At 41.3% G+C, this 24,095-nt stretch overlaps 1 protein-coding gene across 1 annotated transcript; it reads left to right on the top strand.

The window, feature by feature from the left end:
• The first annotated feature begins 10,205 nt into the window (after positions 1-10,205).
• On the top strand, positions 10,206-23,794 carry polr2a (RNA polymerase II subunit A). Its single transcript, XM_077200968.1, has 28 exons — positions 10,206-10,542; positions 11,441-11,573; positions 11,687-11,823; positions 11,916-12,089; positions 12,199-12,480; positions 12,578-12,739; positions 13,133-13,353; positions 13,487-13,619; positions 13,710-13,834; positions 14,677-14,887; positions 15,008-15,217; positions 15,299-15,467; positions 15,580-15,674; positions 15,775-15,978; positions 16,126-16,348; positions 16,544-16,727; positions 16,926-17,097; positions 17,177-17,282; positions 17,757-17,962; positions 18,094-18,565; positions 18,665-18,765; positions 18,849-18,953; positions 19,149-19,331; positions 19,587-19,790; positions 19,879-20,065; positions 20,174-20,287; positions 20,400-20,549; positions 20,661-23,794. Exons 1-28 carry the CDS (start codon positions 10,456-10,458, stop codon positions 21,806-21,808), a joined length of 5,898 nt encoding a protein of 1,965 aa, XP_077057083.1. The 5' UTR covers positions 10,206-10,455; the 3' UTR covers positions 21,809-23,794.
• The last annotated feature ends 301 nt before the right edge of the window (positions 23,795-24,095 follow it).

Below are 24,095 nucleotides of genomic sequence, written 5' to 3'. Positions count from 1 at the left end.
TAAATGATGAGAGTTATTAATGAACTGTCCCTTTGAGAAAGTTACAATAGAGAGAAGGGGTTGATGATGCAATTGTGTGTATTTGCAGTGCTAGATTACTTGTAAATTGAATTGAGTTACTGATTACAAATTACATGACAAAAATTTTAGTTAGTAATGTAATTTAGATTACTCATTTTAGGTAATGTATTCTGACTACTTTTGGGTTACTTTTTAGATTACTTTTGACCTAACTCGTTTATCACATTGATTTGAATAGGACAATATTCTACCATATTAATATAGAAATACAAAGAGAAAGAAAATATATTCCATTCTTTGTTATCAACAACATGAAGTGCATTAAATATTACGTCAGGGTTTTGCAGACTGGGGTTCATCAAGGAACTGCAGGGGTTCGTGAGTTTAATGAAAAGCTGTCAAATAATTAGATCACAATAAATACATAATAAATAATTTCATAATAAATGTCTGAGTGCTGCCTTCTTTAGGTTGAATGGTGGCTAGTGCAGTTTAATTTTCCTATTGGAAGTTGTGGTACCCTCTGACGTCCAGTGTTCATCTTGAACGGTCTCCATCATTCGACTCTCCATCCAAACCAACCGTCGTATGCTGCCCTGTTTGGACAAGCTACAACGGGGCAAGTCCTAAAGTGGGGCGATAGCTGTTTTCCAGGATGCTTCCCTCATCTACCTCCATCGAAAGTCCTGTAGAACAGCAATCGATTGACATCCCAGCCTGCTACGCCCCCTTCAGTGACGTATTCTGCCCCAAACTGGTGTCGTCGTTGCCTCCACACCGGCCATGGGACTTAAGTAAAATATTTCCCTTGTCTCTTCTAGAACAGAAGGCCATGGCGGACTTCGTTGAAGAGGCTCTACAACATATCCGCCCTTCCACTTCCTCTGCTGCTTCAAGCTTTTTCTTTGAAGCAAAGAAGGATGGAGGCTTACGGCCCTGTATAGATTACAGAGCACTCAATAACATCACAGTCAAATTCTGTTATCCACTTCCCCTCGTCTTAGCAGTCATGGAACAACTTCGTGGTAAAGCCGTGTTCACCAAGTTGGACCTCCGCAGCGCATATAACCTCATCCGGATACGTGAGGGAGACGAGTGGAAGACCGCCTTCGTGACCCCTACAGGGCTCTATGAATACCTGGTCATGCCGTATGGGTTAGTAAACGCCCCCCCTCCGTATTCCAGGATTTAATGCACGAGTTGGGACTTCCTTCATCGATTCGTGATCCTCTATATAGACGATATTCTGATATATTCCCGGAGCCTGCTCGAATATCGTTCGAACACGTTGCGGAGGTCCTTCAACGCCTCAGAAAACATCAGCTCTTCCTGAAAGCTGAGAAATACTCCTTCCATCAAGCCACTGTGCAATTCATAGGCTATAACATCAGTGAACACGGCATCCAGTTGGACGAGGGGAAGGTAAATGCTGTTCGTAACTGGCCAACACCTTCAACCATTAAGGAACTCCTCGGATTTGCAAACTTCTATCACCGTTTCATCCACAATTACAGCTCCATAACCTCTCCGTTAACCAACCTCCTCAAGAACAAGCCCAAGTCTCTGTCCTGGATATTGACCGCCACCCAAGCTTTCCAAAGCCTCAAGAACTCATTCACCAGCGCACTGCTCCTGATTCATCCAGACCCTAACAAGCCATTCATCATAGAGGTCGATGCATCCACCACCCGGGTCGGAGCGGTGCCATCAAGCTTGCGTTGGAGGAATGGAGACATTGGTTGGATGGTGCTAAGGAGAAGTTTACCGTACTCACTGATCACAAGAATCTCCAATATCTCTGGGATGCCAAGCGACTCCAGACAGGCAAGATGGGCTTTATTCTTCACTCGTTTCCATTTCAACATCTCCTATCGTCCAGGTACGAAGAACCTCAAGGCAGATTCCCTATCCCATCTCCATACTTCTGAGGAAAGATCTGAAGAGCCTGAGCCCATCTTGCCTCATGAAATCGTTGTGTGCCCCATCCAATGGTCCACCAGCAACTCTCCTCCCCTAATGTCTCCGAACCATCTCCGCCGAGGTGTCCTCCAGACCGCACCTATGTCCCCAGATCACAACGTACCAACCTCACTCACTCGGCACATTAATCCCTGGGCACTGGCCATCCAGGGGCCAACCGTACTCTTTTCTGCTACAAGATCACTTCTGTTGGCCCAGTATGACCAGGGACGTGAGAAGGTTCGTCCAAGGATGTCCAGATTGCGCCATCTCCAACAACCCACGCCATCTTCCATCCGGCAAACTCCTCCCATTGCGACGCTCCTGGTCACACCAGGGAGTAGATTTCGCCACCAACCTACCACCACCAGAGGGTAACACATGCATACTAGTCATAGTAGACCGATTTTCGAAATCCTGCCACTTATTCCTCTGAAGGGCTTACTTGCTGCCATGACCACTGGGGAACTTCTCTTCAACCATGTTGTAGCAAAGTTCAGGGAAGAAGGAGGCGGGAACCGGCGAACAATCAAATTTATTTAAAATAAAACAAACTAACCAAAAAGAACCGCCAGCAGCCCCTCGTGGATGATTGCTGGTTACCGAAAATAAAAATCAAACAAACAAAACACAGGCCTGTTCCTCTCTCGATCATTCACTTCATCGCTCCTCCTTTATGCTTCCACTCCTCCGTGAGAGATGCGAGACCGGTGTGCCTCACAGGTGCTGCTCATCAACACTCGCGCCAACGGCCTCGCGCCGTTATCTCACGTCCCTCAGCCTCGTCCTGTTCGCCACATACCCCCATCGCCCCTCACAGGCTGGGGGGTACTGCCGAGACTGTGCCTTCTCCCACCCAACACCCCCGACCCCCCGGCGGCGGCAATCCCTGGGGGGTATGGACCGACGAGCCGAGGGAAACGGGGACGGAAGCATGAGGAGCGACAGATACGAGAGAGAGGAGAGAAAAAAAACAAAAAAACTTGGTCCGGTTCCCATAACGCTCTGCCATCTGGTCCTCAACCAGCTGGGCGATCTCCTCCGCGGTGCCTGGTGGTGACGCTGGGTAGCCCTCGGTGGATGGCTCGACACTCCTCCGCCGCCCGGTGGACGGCGACGGCTTCTTGGGTTCCTAGGGCAGCCAGCAGGAGTCCCCCGCTCCCTGCTCCTCCCCTTCATGGTGGATGGTAGCAGGCTCCGGCCCTCGGCGAGCGGCGGCGACTCCTCCGCTCCCTCCCGGACGGCAGCGCCCCTCCAACTCCCAGGGGGCTGACAGTGAGCTCGACCGTCCCCCCGGCAACTCACTCCAGCGCACCACCTCGCACGTCCATGGACGCGAGTCCCCCGCTCCCTGCTCCTCCCCGACACCGTTGGATGGCAGCAGGCTCCAGCCCATGGCGAGCGGCGGCGACTCGCGAACCATGCTGCATCCTCCGAATATTCATCGTCTCATGGCCTTCCATGGATTCCTCGTCTTCTCTCTCTTACAACGGCTACTTACCCATCTTCTGTGTGTGTGCACCAGCTGCCATCATCCACAACCTCCTCATCCATCTGCAACACAAAGGAACTGTCAGTATCTCATTCATCATTCCCGTTTGTCCACATCAGTGATACATACCTGTCTTATGTCCGTATACCCGCCAATCTCAAACTGTTTATGAACCTTTTCATTCTTGTAGTGAGTCTCTGTTCCATTACACCATTAACCTTTTTTATTATTATTTATAATTGGCTTCATTTTACTATTGATCTAATTTATTAGCTTAAAATCTAAGGGGATCATTATAAGTAAATATATTAGGGCAAAGAGATTACCCTGACAAAAAAAGTTGGGGAATCCGTGCATTGCATGTAAATATGAAAAGATGTGAATTTGCACATTTTAATTAGCCTGACAAGCCAGACCAACATCAAGATGTTGGCTCTGGGAACACACCATTGGCAGGGCTCAATCCGAGGGGCGGGATAAGCGGTTGTCTTTCAAATTACCTCTGCATGCAATAGGATAGCGCTACAACCAACCAGAGCAACGAAGAAGGTGACATAGTCAGAGCAACGGACTTCAGTGCCATTCTTTGTTCTTTTCTCAAAGAAAAGCTTAACTCTAAGCTTAGTCTTCCAAAGCCGATTCGAAAGTCCGCTGTTCGCCATCAGCACCAGCCATCATCTTTGTTTTCAAGTAGCAGGGAATTCAAACAGAACCGTCGCAACTCTGCTGTCATTATGTTAAGCCTGCCCACCGACTCTATACACAATGTGATTGGCCTGACTAGAGTTTGGTTTTTCCAGCTCGTAAGCCAACAAACAGTTGCTAGACGACACTGGCTGCAAAATAAAATTTGCTGTCGCTATAGTGCGTCTAGATTTCTAGGCTACATTTGAATGTGTTTGAAAGACAAAAGCCTTCCAAAGACAGTAATACATAGTTAAATGACTCACTGAGTTATAACTCAAAATAATAATTTATGTTTGTCAGGAGCTGATTAGATATGCAATGTTGAGAAAACACTTTATAAGTGAAATGAGTTGTATAAATCCAGTTATCAAATGTTGTGTGGGTCTCTATTTTCAGTGATGGGCACATGACTAGTGGCTGGTCTGTGTGTGCAATTCCACAAACCTGGAAGACCTTATGAACGTATACAAGCAGTAGACTTTTAAAGAAAAATTTTAAATATAACAAAGTAGAATCATTGAATTATGAATTACTGACTGCTATTGTGCGAGTAACATTTAATCATGTAATCCATAGAAAAGTAACTGTAGTCTGATTACGCGTATTTTAAATATAATCTAATTACAAGTAGGCTACTTAATTTTTGGAATCTGATTACGTAACCAATATTACATGTACTCATTCACTACTCACAAACATGTGTATTTGTGCGTCCTGATGCATGTGATGGATGAGGAAATTGATGTGAATGCCGCCTTGTGTATTCAGTCTGTATGTATGCATGTTTGTATGTAAGGGGGGAATTTAGGTTGATTGGGACACTTTTTCCCAGTCATCTCAGTGCCAAAAAGTGTCCCAGTCAACCTAAATTCACTCTTTGTCTGTATGTATGTGTGTATTCACAGGAAGAGGCAGCAACCGGGGGTTTGATTAATAGCTAATGTAAAGTGAAAATTAAGAAGTATGTAAGGATGTCTAGTGTACATGCTTCACAATGATACACAATTTCTAATTCAATATATTACATTCCAAAGCATCATATGGAGCCTTATCCTTTCTGTCCCATAATGTGTCAAATAATTTTATCAACCCACATCAACCTGGATTCGAAGGATTTTAATTCAAAGGGGTAAAAAGTTGTTTTCATTTCATTTAATTGTTTTTGCTCACCACATCTGCATTTATTTGATCCAAAATAAAAAAATAAAGATATAAAAAATTCAGATTGCAAAATATTATTACTATTTTAAAATAAGTGTATTCTATTTTAATATTTTTTTAAATGTAATTAATTCCTGTGATGGCAAAGCTGAGTTATCAGCATCATTACTCCAGTCTTCAGTGACACATGATCCTTCAGAAATCATTCTAATATGCTGATTTGGTGCAAAGAACAGCATTTTTTTCGATATATAAATCTTTTGTAATATTATAAATGTTTACTGCCACTTTTGTTCCATTTAATGCTGGATAAAAGTTTTAATTTCTTTCTTTTCTTTCTAAAACTTTTGAATGGTAGTTTACCTCAAACTTTTTTGTTCTGTATGTCCCTTATATTAGTACACTGAAACTTACCACCTCTATTCTTTCCTATGCTCATGTATGATAGTGATTTCAGTTTCTAAGTGGTGAACTTATAACTGACAGTGTTACAAGTTATAAGTCACCCCACTTTAACACCATTCCCAGTCTACCATATTGTTAGCAAGAAAAGGTATAAAAATAAATGCGATCCAAGCTTGGGATAATCAGATACAAACTATAATTTAAGTGAGAACTGCCATTTAGTGTAATTACTTTAGCACTGCATTTTATTTACTTTTTCCTTTCATTTGACATTTAGCTTTTTTTTTTCACAGTCATCATAATTATATGATGAGTCAATTAAATAATAGTACATTTTGATGATTAAAATATAGGCTAAGAAACATTTTTCTGCTTGGTGAGCTTAATTTTGTAAGACTTTATACCATTCAGTCCTTTCCATCTTAAAAACATATCATTACACTCCCTTGGTAAATGTGCTTTTTTTTTCTTTTTTTACAAAACAAGCTTACTTGTGGAGCCTTGTTATTACTAAACTGGAACAACAGGGCTTCCTTGAGAGCTCATGATCAAAGCACATCCCATTTTCTGCTTGATTGTGGCTTCCGCTTGGAAGAGGAAGATCCAGACAGACTGGTGAAGTAACAGGAGCGTTCAACTGTCTGAAGTGCGCTCATAGCTTCCATCTAGTGGTCATGTCTCTCCTCTGATCTGTAGTGTGACGACACTCTCAGCATCTCTTCTGCATTTACACATGACTGGAACATCTCCATGATATAACATTAGTATGTTGTAACATACCTTAAATGGCTACATCAGAAAAAAACGGGAAAAAACTGTATAGGAGATAACCCTAACCCTATCCATTAACCCCACCCCCTGGTTTCACAGACAAGACTTAATAGTCACAGACTAAAATGCGTGTTTGAGCAGTTTTAACTTTAACTAAGTTTTTGTATCAAGATGCACACCAGTAATGTTTTTTTAAAGGCAAATTTATAAAGGCCTCTTAAATGCCCTAATTGAACTAAGGCCTAATCCTAGCTTAATCTAAGCCCAGTTTGTGAAATCAGGCCCTAATGTGGTATAGCCTATTAAGAAGTGTCATATGAAGTTTTATGTAATGTCTGGTCAGCCTTTGCTATTAATATTTTTCTTGTTTGGAATTACTCTAAGTGAGATTATATTTTTACTTTAGTTTCTGGAATAGCACTGCAATAATATTTATTGTGCAGTGCTATATGTTAAATGTCTTGAAGGAACCATAATTCTAAATTGCTTTGCAATGGGTAAGAAATGAAAAAACAACCATTAATATATATTTTAAAAATTTGTAAATACCTTGTCTTTTCAGGTACTATGGATTTTATTTTGGTCCACCATATTAAATTCCACAGAACCATTGTACAGGTTTAAAATCCCTTTTACAAATTTATATATACTTGTTAATGCCTTCTATTAAAACGCAGAGACTTAAGTTTATTTACAGCAGGTTAAATAAACGTATGCTGTTGTTATAACATTCAAGAAAGAGTCTGAAAGAGTTTTTAAACCCCAGCTTAAAAAGTGGAAAAACAATCATTTGAATGCAAATCGAGTTTATTTATACACCAAAATACTTAAACATGTAATGAAATGCATATATATTTCAAACCATTCAGTTAAGTTTTGTGATAATTGTCCAGATGACAACAGTATGTGGATGAAAACGCTTAAAGTGAAACCTTTCCAAATCTCGCATCATAACGTCAAATACGACTCATTTAAAGGAACAGTTCACCCAAGAATGACAATTCTATCATTTACACACCCCCATGTGATCTAAACCACATAATTTACGTTGGGAATACAAAAAGAGCTGTTAGGCAGAATGATTTTAATTGCAGCTTTTCATTCCTGTCAAACCCCAACATTTAGTTTAACTAAACATTTCCTTTTGTGCTCCAAACCATGCAGAAAACCGTTGAAGTCTAAACGTTTTATTTATTTCTGAGTGAACTGCCTCTACAATTACGATTGTAAGGGTCATTAAGCTATCATCTTAATGACAGTAAAGGTGTATCAGTGCGAATGTTGAAAAATATCTGAATGTAAAAAAAAAACAGCGGGGACTCCTCCATGTTGCACAGACATGAACGGCACACAGAGTACAACACTTATGTTATGTGGGTTGTTGAGCTCAATATCTACGTAGGGGCCAACTCCCAGCCCGGAAACAATGATACAGCCTTCAATGTTATCATCGCAACGCATTAAATTTGTTTTTGTAAAAGAATGTTTTCGCGGTGAACATAAAGCTATAGCTAGCTAGCTCGGGCTTTCACTACAATCTATAGTTACGCAACTCCGCTTCCTTTCTACCCTGTAAACCCGCCCAAGTACAGACTCCATGTTTGTTCATCGCAACGCCACTGTACCCGCCATAAACTAAATGATCCCTCAAAAAAATTATATCCATTTGGTATTAACCTATGTCTAAGCACAGATGTGATTTAAATTAGGAAACAGATTCAGATCTTGACCTAACACGATATTCTCGTTCAAGAATAATGCGATTTTGACAACGCATTGGGACTAAGATTTAAAGATCTTTGGAGAAACAAACCTTTTTTTTATCCAAATTTGTATAGCCTAAATTTCCAGATTACGTTACATGTGGGATCGAACGAGTCGATTTGGACTTGATACATAAGACCGACATAAGCTCTTACTCTATTATCCGATTAGCTTTGAGATGAGACTGTAATAAAGTATTTTCGGCTATAAAAAAACCTTGCCGTATTAAGCAATAGATGTTATTATCCAATCGGAAACTAATTGGAGAACCTATGTATTTTGTAATGGAGGTTCATAACATACGTAAAGTAACCACCCGAGCTCTATGCTAACAGGCTAACATGGACTAACAAGTAACGTTAACAAATGATCGGTTAAAAAGCCACATCTACGATCTGAAACGATACAAAGACAAGACCAAGATAAGCTAAACTAGATTTTTAAACCCAAACTGGTTAAACAATCATAAATGTTCGTGCATATTACAGTCTTCTGTATTTCTCGCGGCAATATTAACATGCATCTAAGAGACAAAATCACGTATAAAAATGTGATTAAGAACCATTTCCAAAAGTTTTTTTGTGCTTTTACTTCCAACTATCTACACTGTAACCTTAATCCATGAGTATTTAACAGAACAATGTTTCATATTTACCCTAATGTAAACCCATTTACTCAAATATACAAACATACATTGACATTTTAAAGGTAGCAAATAACATGTGCCATAACCGTTTAAACGGATGGTGTTTAATTTTCCCATTCCACAAAGGATGGCGGCTAACAAGCTAGCAAAAGCTCACAAACAGTCGCTAGGTAACATCATGTTGCATTACGACAATTTCTTGACTACATAACACTTCGAAAATAAGGACTATATTAGACTATCAAATTAAGTAACTTACGAAACATGGACGTGCGCCTGTTTACATTAATACTAGTAACAAGAAACCTTAAGCTACCGCCTTTCTTTGGAACAACATGGCCATGGCCTGGATGTACACATCTATTATTGTTTTTTTACAGCGAACTTCTATAACGTACCAATTCTCTAAATAGTTTAAAAAACATCAAATGTTAAATCTACGACGTTTCACGAGTGTTTTTACATTCAAAATGTACTGTCCGAAGACCCAGGCTTTCAGCGGTGTTTCCAGCTGATCATACCGAGATAGGCGCATGTCGTCCAGCCATTGTTTTTACTCGACCTCGTGGATTCTTGCATTTTCCCGTAGAACACAAATACATCAAGAGAAATCATAATAAATAGTTCGGGAAATATTAACAAATGTTAAAAAATAAATAAAGTTAATAATATGAATTACATAAATATCATATTTAAAACAAAAATAATGGTGTTAATCCTCGACGGTAGGTGCAGGCCTCTCACACGAGCTTCTTTTCCAGCACTCTTAGCTGATCCAGAGCGAGACGGACGAAACAGCACTGGTTTTTTTTATCTTTGCTCAGATGGTGAAAAAATATCAGTCGGGTAAAGTCGGCAATGCTCGTAAAGAAGGCGGGCGGTAAGAAATTTATTTTACCGCCGTCAAGCGTCGTTTGCAATTGGCCAAATGCTCTCTGCTCATGAATATTGAGAAAACGTTTGACGAATAAGGTTTCATATTGCCGAATATTATTTAATATTCATGTATTAAGTGTCCACGGATCCGCCCTTAGTTTATACGGACCTATGAAATCTCTTCATATGTTATGTCCCGCCTCCACCTACATGGGATTCGCAGGAATCAAAAGCGCACAACTCCATTGGTTCTGCGTCAATTTGAATGAATTATTCATGTGCTGCAGTCTCACGGCCAATCAACACTCAGAAACATCGATCCATAACCCGCCCTCTGACTGTTCAGCCCCTGCCAAGTAGGCTGTGTAAACCTGTAGCAAAGCATCCAGTCTATATAAAGACGTGTGAGAGCAGACTTCTCTCAGATGCGCTTAGAGCGCATTGGCGTGTAGATCGGGGAAAGGGAAGGGGATTGCCGGTAGCTACAATAGCTAGTATATAAACACAAATTTAAAAGCACATTGAGTAGCAAGACACGGTGGTCACTGGGAAACCGCCATCGGACAAGTTCCGGACACCATTGGGTGCCAGGAGAGTCTTGGTGGCGTTTCAGAGGTGTTCCTTCTTACAAAGCGGCGTGCCGGGGGAGGACGCGTCTCTTTGAATAGACAGGATGCACGGACCGCCTTCCAGCGACAGCGCATGCCCATTGCGCCTCATCAAGAGAGTGCAATTCGGCGTCCTCAGCCCAGATGAACTTGTAGGTTTTGCTCTTGGGAAGGGGTATTCTCTTACTTCTTTGAGTATTATTGTATTACTCAAATCATCATCGTGTTAAAATCCTATTAAATACGGATATTAACATACAGTGTCTTCTGTGAGCCTGTGTTTTGCTAACTTAGCCGGCTAGCCACTTCTGCCTCTAGTAAGAGCATGTGTTTAGAAAGTTGAACAAACACTACACAAGAGTCATACTTTTACAATTGGCGTCACGACACGTAAAGCCTTGTTTGAAGTTCTATAATTTTAACTCGTTGTAATGTTTATTGTTTGTTTACTTTATTTGACAATTTTGGAGTCACATGGTAGACCCAGAGTTTCTCCCAAGTTTCCACATTGTTCCCTGTGTCTCCCTTTCTGGCAATAAAATATGTTAAGTTTTATATTCATGATTCATTTATTTAAACCGCTCAAATACATTAAGTTAATGAAGTGCACTTATGTTTTACAATAAATGTAGAGCAAATAGCATCTTCTGTCATTCGTATGAGACCAATGAAGAGTAACTGGTTTTTAGTGTTTTCAGTAATATCATCCTTTTCATAACATTTTAAACCTTGTTTCTGCTGAAATATTTTAAAATGAATGTATTTGAGCAGACACTTCATTTTGTGGTTAATGTATGTTTCATGGGTGCATACTGCTTTATCATGAAAACCCATTATGGAATTATTAAACCGCTTTGTTTTCATTTCAAATAGATTTTTTTTTAAGTGTAATCTGGTGAATTTTGCATCTCAAAATCATTGCTTATTTTTTACCTGCTTTTGTTCTTGTGTTTCTCAAACGTTATCAGAGAATGTATTTGTTTTGACCAATGTTTCATCACTGTTGTGAAATTGCAAGACATTTTAATGCCATTTCCGTTATCGTTTCAGAAACGAATGTCCGTCACTGAGGGGGGCATCAAGTACCCTGAGACCACAGAGGGAGGACGCCCTAAACTGGGGGGACTCATGGACCCCCGGCAAGGGGTTATTGAGAGGTCAGGCAGATGCCAGACGTGTGCAGGTATATTCATAAATTAGATTTTTATCCTCTGTTGTGTAGTATTTGTTTTTGGTTAATTTTAAACACTTAAAGCTCCTCCTGTTATGCATTGTGTATTTATTGCTGTCATTTAGGTAACATGACTGAGTGCCCTGGCCATTTTGGTCACATTGAGCTGGCTAAGCCAGTCTTTCATGTTGGCTTCATCACAAAGATCATGAAGGTCCTCCGCTGTGTGTGTTTCTTCTGTTCAAAGCTCCTTGTGGACTCGGTATGCCATATTTTTTATTTGCCTTTTGTTTGAGATTTAATTTTTACAATGTTCCTTACTGTATGGTTAACTTTTAATTTTGCTTTAACCAGAACAATCCAAAAATCAAAGACATCTTGACCAAGTCGAAGGGGCAGCCACGGAAGCGTCTGACCCATGTTTATGACCTATGTAAAGGCAAAAACATTTGTGAGGGTGGAGAGGAGATGGACAACAAGTTTGGAGTGGAGCAGCAGGAGACAGAGGAAGATCTTACCAAAGAGAAGGTACAGAACTGATAATTCTCTAATCATTAAAGGCTTTCCTGTGTATTTAAAGCTCACTGGTTTCATATATATTTTTTTTTTTTGCTGATTTTCATCTTTACATTTCAAGGGTCATGGAGGTTGTGGCAGATACCAGCCACGTATCCGACGCTCTGGCCTGGAGCTGTATGCTGAGTGGAAGCACGTGAATGAAGACTCTCAGGAGAAGAAGATTCTCCTCAGCCCTGAACGTGTTCATGAGATCTTCAAACGCATTTCAGATGAAGAGGACATGATCCTGGGCATGGACCCCAAATACGCCCGTCCTGAGTGGATGATTGTCACAGTTTTGCCTGTGCCCCCTCTTGCTGTGAGACCGGCTGTGGTCATGCAGGGCTCTGCTAGAAACCAGGTTAGCATTTCTTCTTGAACAGTGGGAGTGGGGGGGGGTCTGATGTATTGTACTGATGGCTGTTAGATTTTTCAATTGTACGCTCTTTCTCCCCTAGGATGATTTAACACACAAGTTGGCTGACATTGTGAAGATCAATAACCAGCTGAAGCGAAATGAGCAGAGTGGAGCTGCAGCTCATGTTATAGCAGAGGATGTCAAGCTGCTTCAGTTCCACGTGGCCACCATGGTGGACAATGAACTGCCAGGGCTACCTAGGGTAAGGTTTACACTATACCTTAGATATAAATACAGGCTTATGCCAAACATTTGTATGAGAAGCAGCCATTTTTATTAACCGTATTAGAAATATTAATTCAATGATATTTTATTAATAATTATAAATTATTGAGAATAAAAGTGAACAAATTATTAAAATGTTGATTATTATATCATGTTTTGAAATTATAGTATTATAAATACATATTTAATTTATGGTTATTCAACCCTTGAGTCTGTCTACACAATAAAACTGCTGTATGAAACACGACATGGTAGCAGCCAATCAAAATATGTTTTATATTTAGTCTTTTGAACCAATGAGAGTTAACCGTAGAAGGTGGTGAAGACTTAATGTAGACTTAGACTGTACTGTCGTACGCTCTTTTCTCAGGCAATGCAAAAGTCTGGTCGCCCACTAAAATCCCTCAAGCAGAGGCTAAAGGGCAAGGAAGGACGTGTCAGAGGTAATCTGATGGGGAAGCGTGTAGACTTCTCTGCGCGAACTGTCATTACACCTGACCCCAACCTGCAGATCGACCAGGTGGGAGTTCCCCGGTCCATTGCTGCAAACATGACCTTCCCTGAGATCGTCACACCCTTTAACATTGACAGGTATTATTAGGACTTCTTATGTTCAAATGAATACACATCTCATTTACAAAATATTCACACTCAGTGACTTCATAACCCTGTGCTCTCAATTCTTTTCCCTAATCTTTTTTTTTTCCCCCCATTAATTTTACAGACTCCAAGAGCTTGTGAGAAGAGGTAACAGTCAGTATCCTGGAGCCAAATATATCGTCCGTGACAACGGGGACCGAATTGACCTGCGATTCCACCCAAAACCAAGTGACCTTCACCTTCAGATTGGATACAAAGTTAGTCTCTTGCCTTGGTTAATAATAGAATATAATCTAATTTGCGGTTATTGTGAGCACAGTATTTGATATACTTGTTTTTTTTTCTAGGTTGAACGACACATGTGTGATGGGGACATTATTGTGTTCAACAGACAGCCCACACTGCACAAAATGTCTATGATGGGGCATAGAGTACGAATCTTGCCTTGGTCAACATTTCGACTCAACCTCAGGTATGCTAGATTTCTAAGATCCGTCACATTGTTTATAGGTTGATACATGGGTGGTAGGGATACTTATAATTAACTGGTTAACCAACAGTAAGAATACACCTATAAAGTTGAGTTTGAGTGAGAAAAAAGATGTCACATTTTATTATTACATTATGTAAAATAAAGCAAAATGTTTACAAACATTATAAAGATATAGGCTATTTCAGTTCCCCTCACTGTACATTCATAAAATTCATTTCTGAACGTTCATAAAAAACAAAAACATTGTGCTTTTGTAAAATAAAGAAAACAATCTGGATGTGCTTTCTGCCGTCTCTATTTCCTTTTGAATGAACTTGTTTTTGGAGCGTGTCACAAATTAACTGAAACTCTGTATATAACTTGCGTTTTGTTAATGTTAATTTAAGTAAAATATACATTTAGCGTATTTTATTATGTCATTTTAATGTTTTTCTTCATTCACAGACACGACGAGGTGCGTGATGTGACTATAAACCCTCATATTCTGTTCTTTATGCTGCTATTTGCGCATGTAAAACTAAACCCCTGGAAATCCGATTTTGTTTTTAAAGGGTCACAGACTCTTATTCATTCTAATTTAACAATCTTCTCAGTTAATGATTGGTTAACGAGCTTTGGTTGTCGGGTAGGGAAAAACCTGAAATGATCATCCTCAATGGGTTAGGTACTTTATAGATTTGGAATGCGCTACATTACAATTGCAGAAACAAATATTATAGAAACGTTAATGCTCATGTTTTGCAGCATTTTTCTAATATAAGGGTTTTTGGTTTTATAAAAATGAAAAAGATTTTAAAAATGAAAATCCTTTTTACTTCTAGTGTTACGACCCCATACAACGCTGACTTTGACGGAGATGAGATGAACCTGCACTTGCCGCAATCTCTGGAGACCCGTGCTGAGATCCAGGAGCTGGCTATGGTGCCTCGCATGATTGTCACACCACAGTCCAACAGACCCGTCATGGGTATTGTGCAGGACACACTGACAGCTGTGCGCAAGTTCACCAAGAGAGATGTCTTTTTAGAGAGGGTGCGTTTACAAAGCGTTGGGACCGAATTATGAATTTAATGGGCTGGATGTACAAGTACATGATATTCATCCTAATGAAGAGATATGCCCTCTTCTGTTTCCTTGTGTTCTTTGTTTTAGGGTGAGGTGATGAACCTCCTCATGTTCCTCTCTACATGGGATGGCAAAGTGCCCCAACCGGCTATATTAAAGCCTCGACCTCTCTGGACGGGCAAACAGATCTTCAGCCTGATCATCCCTGGGCACATTAATGCCATCCGCACACACAGCACTCACCCTGATGAAGAGGACAGTGGTCCTTATAAACACATCTCACCTGGAGACACTAAGGTGCAGTAGTGCAGCCCCAAACCTGGACATACTTAAGCAAAATTAAGTTTATACATTTTCCTTATCCAATTCATTTTGCAGGTAATTGTGGAGAACGGTGAGCTGATCATGGGGATCCTGTGTAAGAAGTCACTGGGAACCTCAGCTGGCTCTCTTGTCCATATCTCATATCTTGAGATGGGGCATGACATCACACGACTCTTCTATTCCAACATCCAGACCGTCGTCAACAACTGGCTGCTCATTGAAGGTACCGAAAAAAACAAAACAAATGGAGATTAAAGCAGTTTTTGTAACCGTGCAAATATTAAGTCTCTTGCTTAAATTTATTCTTAGTTTATTTAACATCTCGTCTGCTGCAGGTCATTCTATTGGTATTGGAGACTCGATTGCTGATAAGGCTACATATCAGGACATTCAGAACACTATTAAGAAAGCCAAACAGGATGTGATAGAGGTGAGTTGGCAAATTATGTGTAACTAATATCATGGCTGTCATAAGGCTCTCGTACATGAACGCAGTCATGCATGTTGGCTTTTCTTTTTTTTTCTCACAGGTCATTGAGAAAGCCCACAACAATGAGTTGGAGCCCACCCCAGGTAACACTCTGAGACAGACCTTTGAGAACCAGGTCAACCGCATTCTGAACGATGCTCGAGACAAGACTGGATCCTCTGCCCAGAAGTCACTGTCAGAGTACAACAATTTCAAATCCATGGTGGTGGCTGGCTCAAAAGGCTCTAAAATTAACATTTCTCAGGTAAGTGAAGACAGGTGGTGTTGATCTTTAATTTAAAGTCTAAACCAGAAAATGGATTTTAATCTAAAAATGTACCTGCAAACATGGTAATGTCAGGTTTCACACAATTTGATCAATCTCTATTGGTTTTCCCTTTTCACCCCTTAGGTTATTGCTGTAGTGGGGCAACAGAACGTTGAGGGTAAGCGAATCCCTTTCGGTTTCAAACACCGCACCCTCCCTCACTTCATTAAAGATGATTATGGTCCAGAAAGTAGAGGCTTTGTGGAAAACTCCTATCTGGCTGGTCTCACACCAACTGAGTTTTTCTTTCACGCCATGGGAGGAAGAGAGGGTCTGATCGACACAGCTGTCAAAACTGCTGAGACAGGTAATGAAAAGGCACATGGACTGAGCAGCTATTGGGGGCTAAGCCTAAATGGACAAGAAACGAGTATTACTATTTTAAATTCAGATTACAAGTAAGATGTGTTCTGCAAAATTGCCATCAGTTTTACCTTGGTTAATGGTTGAAATTGTATTTATAGCTTTTGTTTAATCTTTTATTTAATTTTTTTTCTTCCAGGTTATATTCAGCGTCGTCTGATCAAGTCTATGGAGTCGGTTATGGTAAAGTATGATGCTACAGTCAGAAACTCAATCAACCAAGTTGTCCAGCTGAGGTATGGAGAGGATGGGCTGGCAGGAGAGGCCGTGGAGTTTCAAAACATGGCCACACTTAAGCCATCCAACAAAGCCTTTGAGAAGAAGTGAGTGCTTTTTTATTATTATTTTTTTATTTGCTCATTAAAATGTTTCCAAGAATGTTTAAAGATTGCCAATAGTTTGAGCTAAATATTATAATAAATAAAACTATAATAATCCAAATCATCAAGGACAATGCCAATACACAGGTGACTGATTAATGTAATTGATTCAACTTTCCACCTCTTTCTTTAATCGCACAGGTTCAGGTTTGACTGCACCAATGAACGAGCTCTTCGCCGCACTCTACAGGAAGATGTGGTGAAAGATGTGATGACCAATGCCCATGTCCAGAGTGCTCTAGAGAAAGAGTTTGAAAAGATGAGGGAAGACCGAGAGATCCTGAGGGCCATTTTCCCCACAGGAGACAGCAAGGTCTGTCCCTTGAGATTAACTTATTTAAGCATCATCAATATCATATGTCCATAGACCCAAACTAACATGCTTCCCATAGGTGGTACTACCGTGCAATCTGGCCAGAATGATCTGGAATGCTCAGAAGATTTTCCGCATCAATCCTCGGACACCAACTGACCTTAACCCAGTACGAGTAGTTGAAGGTGGGTTAAACACTGACAAGATTTGTACAAGGCTCTGTAGTTAGGATGCCTAAATACAATCCCTTCAATTTATTATTTTAACAGTCATATAAGATTTGTGTTTGAGTGGGTCTCCCAGCTAAATAAAGACTGCTGCTTGTGGCGGCTAAATAAAGCCTGCAGACGACTGATCCCTATAGCTTACCTTTGTCTTGAGGCATACCTGTGCAAGCTGATTATAAAGGCCACTTTTACATCTTTGTGTGTTAACTAAAGAAAAGGCTTCAAACTCATGCGCTTGACCAATTTTTACCTTTTTGGGGGGGGGGACACGGCACTGACATATGAACTAACACCTTTTAATATAAGCCAAGTTATTCTTCCTTGTCATTATACTGCAGTTGTACCACCCTTTACATTTGTAGACCACTGCAGTGCGATTGTGGCCTTGTAATGATCATGCATTTAATATTTTCTCTGATTTTATTTTTGTAGGAGTTCAAGAGTTGAGTAAGAAGCTGGTTATTGTAAATGGTGAAGACCAGTTAAGTAGGCAAGCCCAGGAAAATGCCACTCTGCTGTTCAACATCCACCTGCGCTCCACCCTCTGCTCTAAGAGAATGACTGAGGAGTTCCGTCTTAGCACAGAGGCTTTTGATTGGCTGCTGGGAGAGATCGAGACCAAATTTAACCAATCCATTGTAAGTAATGCTTGCTGAGTGCAGTTGAATCTCTTCACCTGAATAAATAATGAAATGGAGAGTAATATCTTATCAATTAGATCAGTTTTTACAAGTGGGCTCATTGGCTGAATCTACACTGTTTTCCTCAGGCTCACCCTGGTGAGATGGTAGGTGCTCTGGCTGCCCAGTCTCTGGGAGAGCCTGCTACACAGATGACCCTGAACACATTCCACTACGCCGGTGTGTCCGCCAAAAACGTCACTCTCGGTGTGCCTCGTCTCAAAGAACTTATCAACATCTCCAAGCGACCCAAGACCCCCTCCCTGACCGTCTTTCTCTTGGGCCAAGCGGCCCGTGATGCAGAGAGGGCCAAAGATATCCTGTGTCGGTTAGAGCACACAACCCTGCGCAAGGTCACTGCCAACACGGCCATTTATTATGACCCCAACCCACAGAACACAGTGGTGACTGAAGATCAGGAGTGGGTCAACGTGTACTATGAGATGCCTGACTTCGATGTGACCCGCATTTCACCCTGGCTGCTGCGTATTGAACTTGACCGCAAACACATGACTGACCGCAAGCTGACCATGGAGCAAATTGCAGAGAAGATCAATGCAGGTGGGCTTGAGATTATAACTGAATAAGTACATGTTTATACATAGAAATTTAAGTACCACCTCAAAGTCCATCAAACTTTAATCCTTGTCCATCACCTAGGATTTGGTGATGACCTAAACTGCATCTTCAATGATGACAATGCGGAGAAACTGGTATTGCGAATTCGCATCATGAATAGTGATGAGAACAAGTTTCAAGAGGTAACTTGAACTTTCTGCTGTGCACACATAGCTGGGCTCTTCTCTCTATATATTGATTCCTAAATGTTGGATGTTGTGTCCAGGATGAGGAGGTAGTGGATAAGATGGATGATGATGTATTCCTTCGCTGCATTGAGTCTAACATGCTGACAGACATGACCCTGCAAGGCATTGAGCAGATCAGCAAGGTATTTTTCCCTTTTCAACAGTATAAGTTCACTTTGGTGCAGACTATTACCTGCCAGCCCATGTGGCAGTGTAGGCATGCTTCATGTTAGTGGATGTTGACTAATGGGGAGTGCTAATTGGTAGCTTTGTGCATTATATAATGACTTCAGGCCATGAGATTGAAGCTTAATTTCTTTAAATCTCTGCACTTGTAGGTGTACATGCATCTTCCACAGACAGACAACAAGAAGAAAATCATCATCACAGAAGAGGGAGAATTCAAAGCCCTACAAGAGTGGATTCTGGAAACAGATGGAGTCAGTCTCATGAGGGTCCTCAGTGAGAAGGACGTGGACCCTGTCAGGACCACCTCCAATGACATTGTGGAGATTTTCACTGTAAGAATTGTTTAATAGTCTAACCCCCAGTCCCAGACTAAAATGCATGTTTGAGGGTTGTTGTTTTTTTTAAACCGAAAGCAAGTTGCACTGACATATCTTAATGTCTTAAGAGGCACACCGGTGATGACACCTAATTGAACTATGGCCTTATCCTGGCTTAATCTAAGCCCTGTTTGTGAAACCAGGTCTAAAGGTTGTAACCTATTAAGTCTTCAGAAATCAAATTCAGAAATGTCTGCTCTTCACCTGCAGGTTCTTGGTATTGAGGCTGTGCGTAAAGCACTGGAAAGAGAGTTGTACCATGTCATCTCTTTTGACGGTTCTTACGTTAACTACCGCCATCTTGCCTTGCTGTGTGACACAATGACCTGCAGGGGTCACTTGATGGCTATCACTCGTCACGGTATCAACAGGCAGGACACTGGACCGCTAATGAAGTGCTCTTTTGAAGAGACGGTGAGCTTAATAATTGGCCCCATTTAAAATAGCAATAACGATGGTTGTAAAGAACTTAATGTTTAATTTTGTCCCTCTCTTTCTATAGGTGGATGTGTTGATGGAAGCTTCTTCACATGGTGAATGTGACCCAATGAAGGGAGTGTCTGAGAACATAATGCTAGGACAGCTTGCTCCTGCAGGCACTGGCTGCTTTGACCTGCTGTTGGATGCTGAAAAGTGCAAGTATGGTATGGAGATCCCCACCAACATTCCTGGTATCAGTGTCGCAGGACGTAAGTCAAACTCTTTCCCTTGTTTAATTTTTATAGCTTTAAATTAAGCCAATACTCATTTGTCCCCAAATGTAAACCTTTGATTAACCATTGCTTTTTCCATTCCAGCCACAGGCATGTTCTTTGGCTCTGCCCCCAGCCCTATGAGTGGCATGTCTCCAGCCATGACACCGTGGAACACAGGAGCAACTCCTGCGTATGGTGCCTGGTCTCCTAGTGTTGGTGAGTGAAGAAATGCTACATAAAGATTTGTTTTACAGCCACCCTTATTTACTGTGAGTTATCTTGTATAGGTTTACAGACTCTATTTCATGCCTGTTTTTTTTTCATACAGGAAGTGGAATGACACCAGGTGCTGCAGGCTTCTCTCCCAGCGCTGCATCCGATGCCAGTGGCTTCTCGCCTGGCTATTCTCCTGCCTGGTCCCCTACTCCTGGTTCTCCTGGATCGCCTGGACCAGCTAGCCCTTATATCCCCTCACCAGGTTACTCCACTGTCTATTTTTGTCTTGTATAATAATGAATGTTGTTTACTTGGTTTTTTTAGTTGGGTACAAACAACTGTTCTCTTATTCACATCTTTTTCCTCCTTTCAGGAGCCTTGTCTCCCAATTACTCTCCAACCTCTCCTGCATACGAGCCTCGTTCCCCTGGTGGATACACCCCTCAGAGCCCTGGCTACTCTCCGACTTCTCCATCGTACTCTCCAACTTCACCGTCTTACTCTCCCACCAGCCCGAACTACAGCCCCACATCTCCGTCTTACTCGCCCACATCACCCTCCTACTCTCCAACTTCGCCATCTTATTCTCCAACATCTCCAAGCTACTCCCCAACTTCGCCGTCTTACTCTCCCACTTCACCTTCTTACTCTCCCACTTCACCTTCTTATTCTCCCACTTCACCTTCTTACTCCCCGACTTCACCATCCTACTCCCCAACATCCCCCAGCTACAGTCCCACGTCTCCGTCTTATTCCCCCACCTCCCCGTCTTATTCCCCAACCTCCCCGTCTTACTCTCCCACCTCTCCAAGCTACTCCCCCACCTCCCCGTCCTATTCCCCAACATCTCCGAGCTACAGCCCCACTTCGCCCAACTACACTCCCACCTCACCCAGTTACTCTCCAACCTCTCCATCTTACAGTCCCACCTCACCATCCTACTCCCCCACCTCTCCCAATTACACCCCAACCAGCCCCAATTATTCCCCCACCTCTCCTTCATACTCCCCCACTTCACCGTCCTACTCTCCATCCAGTCCACGCTACACCCCGCAATCTCCCACCTACACCCCGAGCTCACCCTCTTATAGCCCGAGCTCTCCATCCTATTCCCCCACCTCTCCAAAATACACACCTACCTCCCCCTCTTATAGTCCGAGCTCTCCTGAATATACCCCAACATCCCCCAAATATTCCCCCACTTCCCCAAAGTACTCACCCACTTCACCAAAATACAGTCCCACCTCTCCAACTTACTCCCCAACTACGCCCAAGTACAGCCCTACTTCCCCCACTTACTCTCCAACCTCTCCCACCTACACCCCAACCAGCCCCAAATATTCTCCCACCTCTCCGACTTACTCACCAACTTCTCCAAAATACTCTCCTACATCCCCTACCTACTCTCCAACTAGTCCCAAGGGCTCCACTTACAGCCCCACTTCTCCAGGCTATAGCCCCACCTCTCCAACCTACAGCCCAGCCATCAGCCCTGACGATAGTGATGAAGAAAATAACTAAAGATGGTTGGTGCCAGGGTTCATGCTACTTCCCAGATAGGCACTCTGACCCTGGAATAAAGACTGAAGGAAAGCCACTCAGCTGGGGTCGTTGTGATCTACATGGAAGCCTGAGGAACCTGGGATCCCACATGTGACATCCTTTTTGATTTTTCCTTTTTGGAATTCTTGAACTTCTTAAATAGCCTCACTAAACCGGCTTCAGTGGTTGCATCTGTTATATCAGAGGTTTGAACTATAAGCCAAACAAGGCTGCCTTTGTATAGACCGTTTTGGTTGCTCTAAGTTTAGAGGGAGAACTGTAACTCAAAATTGGTGGAAAGATGCAGGAGTTTGACTGTTTTGGAAGAGAAAGATCATTCATAGTCCTTTTTCCATTGTCATTTCTATCTACCTTATGTTTTCTCTAAAATTCAGTGTTGGATATAAAGGAAATCTAAGAAGTATTGCCAAAAGCCTTCAAACAGAAAACAGTGGATTGTATCTGAAAAGTTTCAAATGAAACCTTGAAAAATCTCTATAACATAAATAGAAAGGGTGGAGACTGACCTTTCTCACATTTTATAGCATTTTTTTTCTGTGTAAATAAGCGCTTGTTTCCAGGTCAGATCTGAGAACTGTTTAAATATTAATGTTGATTTGTCTAATTTGAGTTTACTCATAAAAAGTTATTTCTAAAGAAACAGGTGGTTGGAAGTGGCTGTTTATTAGAAACGTGTTGAAGCTGACACGCATTGTGCAGATTAAAAATGTCTTGTAATACTGTAGTCTAATGTATGCCAGCCCATGACATGGGTGAAAGTGTTGTGTAGTGATTTCCCTCTTCTGTAGGAATCAAAGAGAGGGAACGGATGCTTGATTTAGGCATCACATTTCTATTCAATTGTCCCCAAAAGATGCAAGCCTTATATCCTTCACCAGCATCTGCCCAGTAATTTACAATTTCAATAACTGCAAAAAAAAAAAAGGGTAACAAGCTGTCTTGTACGTCTGAGCACACAGAGGAGTGTGAAGTTGTTACCTTTTTGGTTTTATTTTTCTTTTATCCTGAGAGTGAGGTTAAAGCATGGCTTTGCATAAACTGCGCCATGTTAACTTTTTTAAACCACCTAGGTCTAAATCTTATGAGACCTTCCCTGTCCTCAGCACTCAACCCTTTAATCTAACAAGTGTATAATTGTTTTTCTGATATTTGCATCAATAATTAGAACTGAATCTTTTGTGTGAATTACTGAGGAAAAGCATTTATTTTACACAATTTTTCTTGCGTTGGCTTTATTGTTGGGTCAGCTTTGCGTTTTGGATTAAGTGCTTGGGGTGGGGGAATAAGGTACAGTTTGGATTTTCATTTGAATATGCACTGTTTCATATCTGGCGTCATTACGCCATTAGATCTTGTGGTTCTTTGATAATCTAAAATTTGTCAGCTGATTCTGACAGTCATCTTATGCTTGAACTGTAGAGGGTGACAAAGACTGATTTGACTCTGGCGTTAGAGGTATTTGGATCTCTTTGAGCGTTACTATTTTTTTTAACACCTAAAAGCAAGTGGTGCCTGTGGTTCCCTAAACTCACTCTTCGAATTGGACTGTGGTAGTTGCAGTAGGTTTTGTTGATGTAAAAGACTTTGTTGCTCTTGCATAATTTAGATTTAAGGCCTTAGATTGCATTTAGGGAGAGCAGTTCTGACAATGTCTCTTTAATGCCCTTGTTTGCCTTCAGTTTCATGGTTGTTCCAAACAAATCCAGTTAATACTCTGTACCCAGGCTCCCAGTAATTGTGTGTGAGTGTGCAAGTGTGTGTGCATGATGGTATAAATGGAAAAAAACAGGGTTTTTTGAGTTTGAGTAATAACTGGGTCAGGTTTATGGGAAAATGAGAATTTAAATTAAAAGAAATTGCCACTGTATAGAAATCAATCTGATTACTTCATCCTCTGTATCTGTTTTGTTTGTTTTTGACTTAAAATAAAAAAGTTTGACTGAACTATTGTTCATTTGGGTTTCTTTAAACATTTCACCTGAAAATGAATGTCACAGACTCGTGACGTTTAATCAGTGGTTTTAAATGATAAAAGGAGTAAGATTACTTTTGGCTTGGCTGTCCTTTCAATGATTAAACTTCATTTTCTTAAAAGTGAATGAGGTTTGCAGAAGCGAGTAACTTACTGGTAGCAGAATGTCATTGAATTAAAGAATGGGAAACTGTCATTGTTCACCTAAATTTGGCATCACATGACTTTATGCAATAGACTCTGTTTAGGTTTTAACTTGTCAAAGATATAGAA

Source organism: Siphateles boraxobius, unplaced genomic scaffold (genome assembly GCF_051911475.1).
Source record: "Siphateles boraxobius isolate OS27281-9 unplaced genomic scaffold, OSU_SipBor_1 46, whole genome shotgun sequence".
Taxonomy (NCBI): Eukaryota; Metazoa; Chordata; class Actinopteri; order Cypriniformes; family Leuciscidae; genus Siphateles; species Siphateles boraxobius.
Note: the sequence above shows the minus strand (reverse complement) of the source record. Positions and strands in the feature narration are given on the sequence as shown.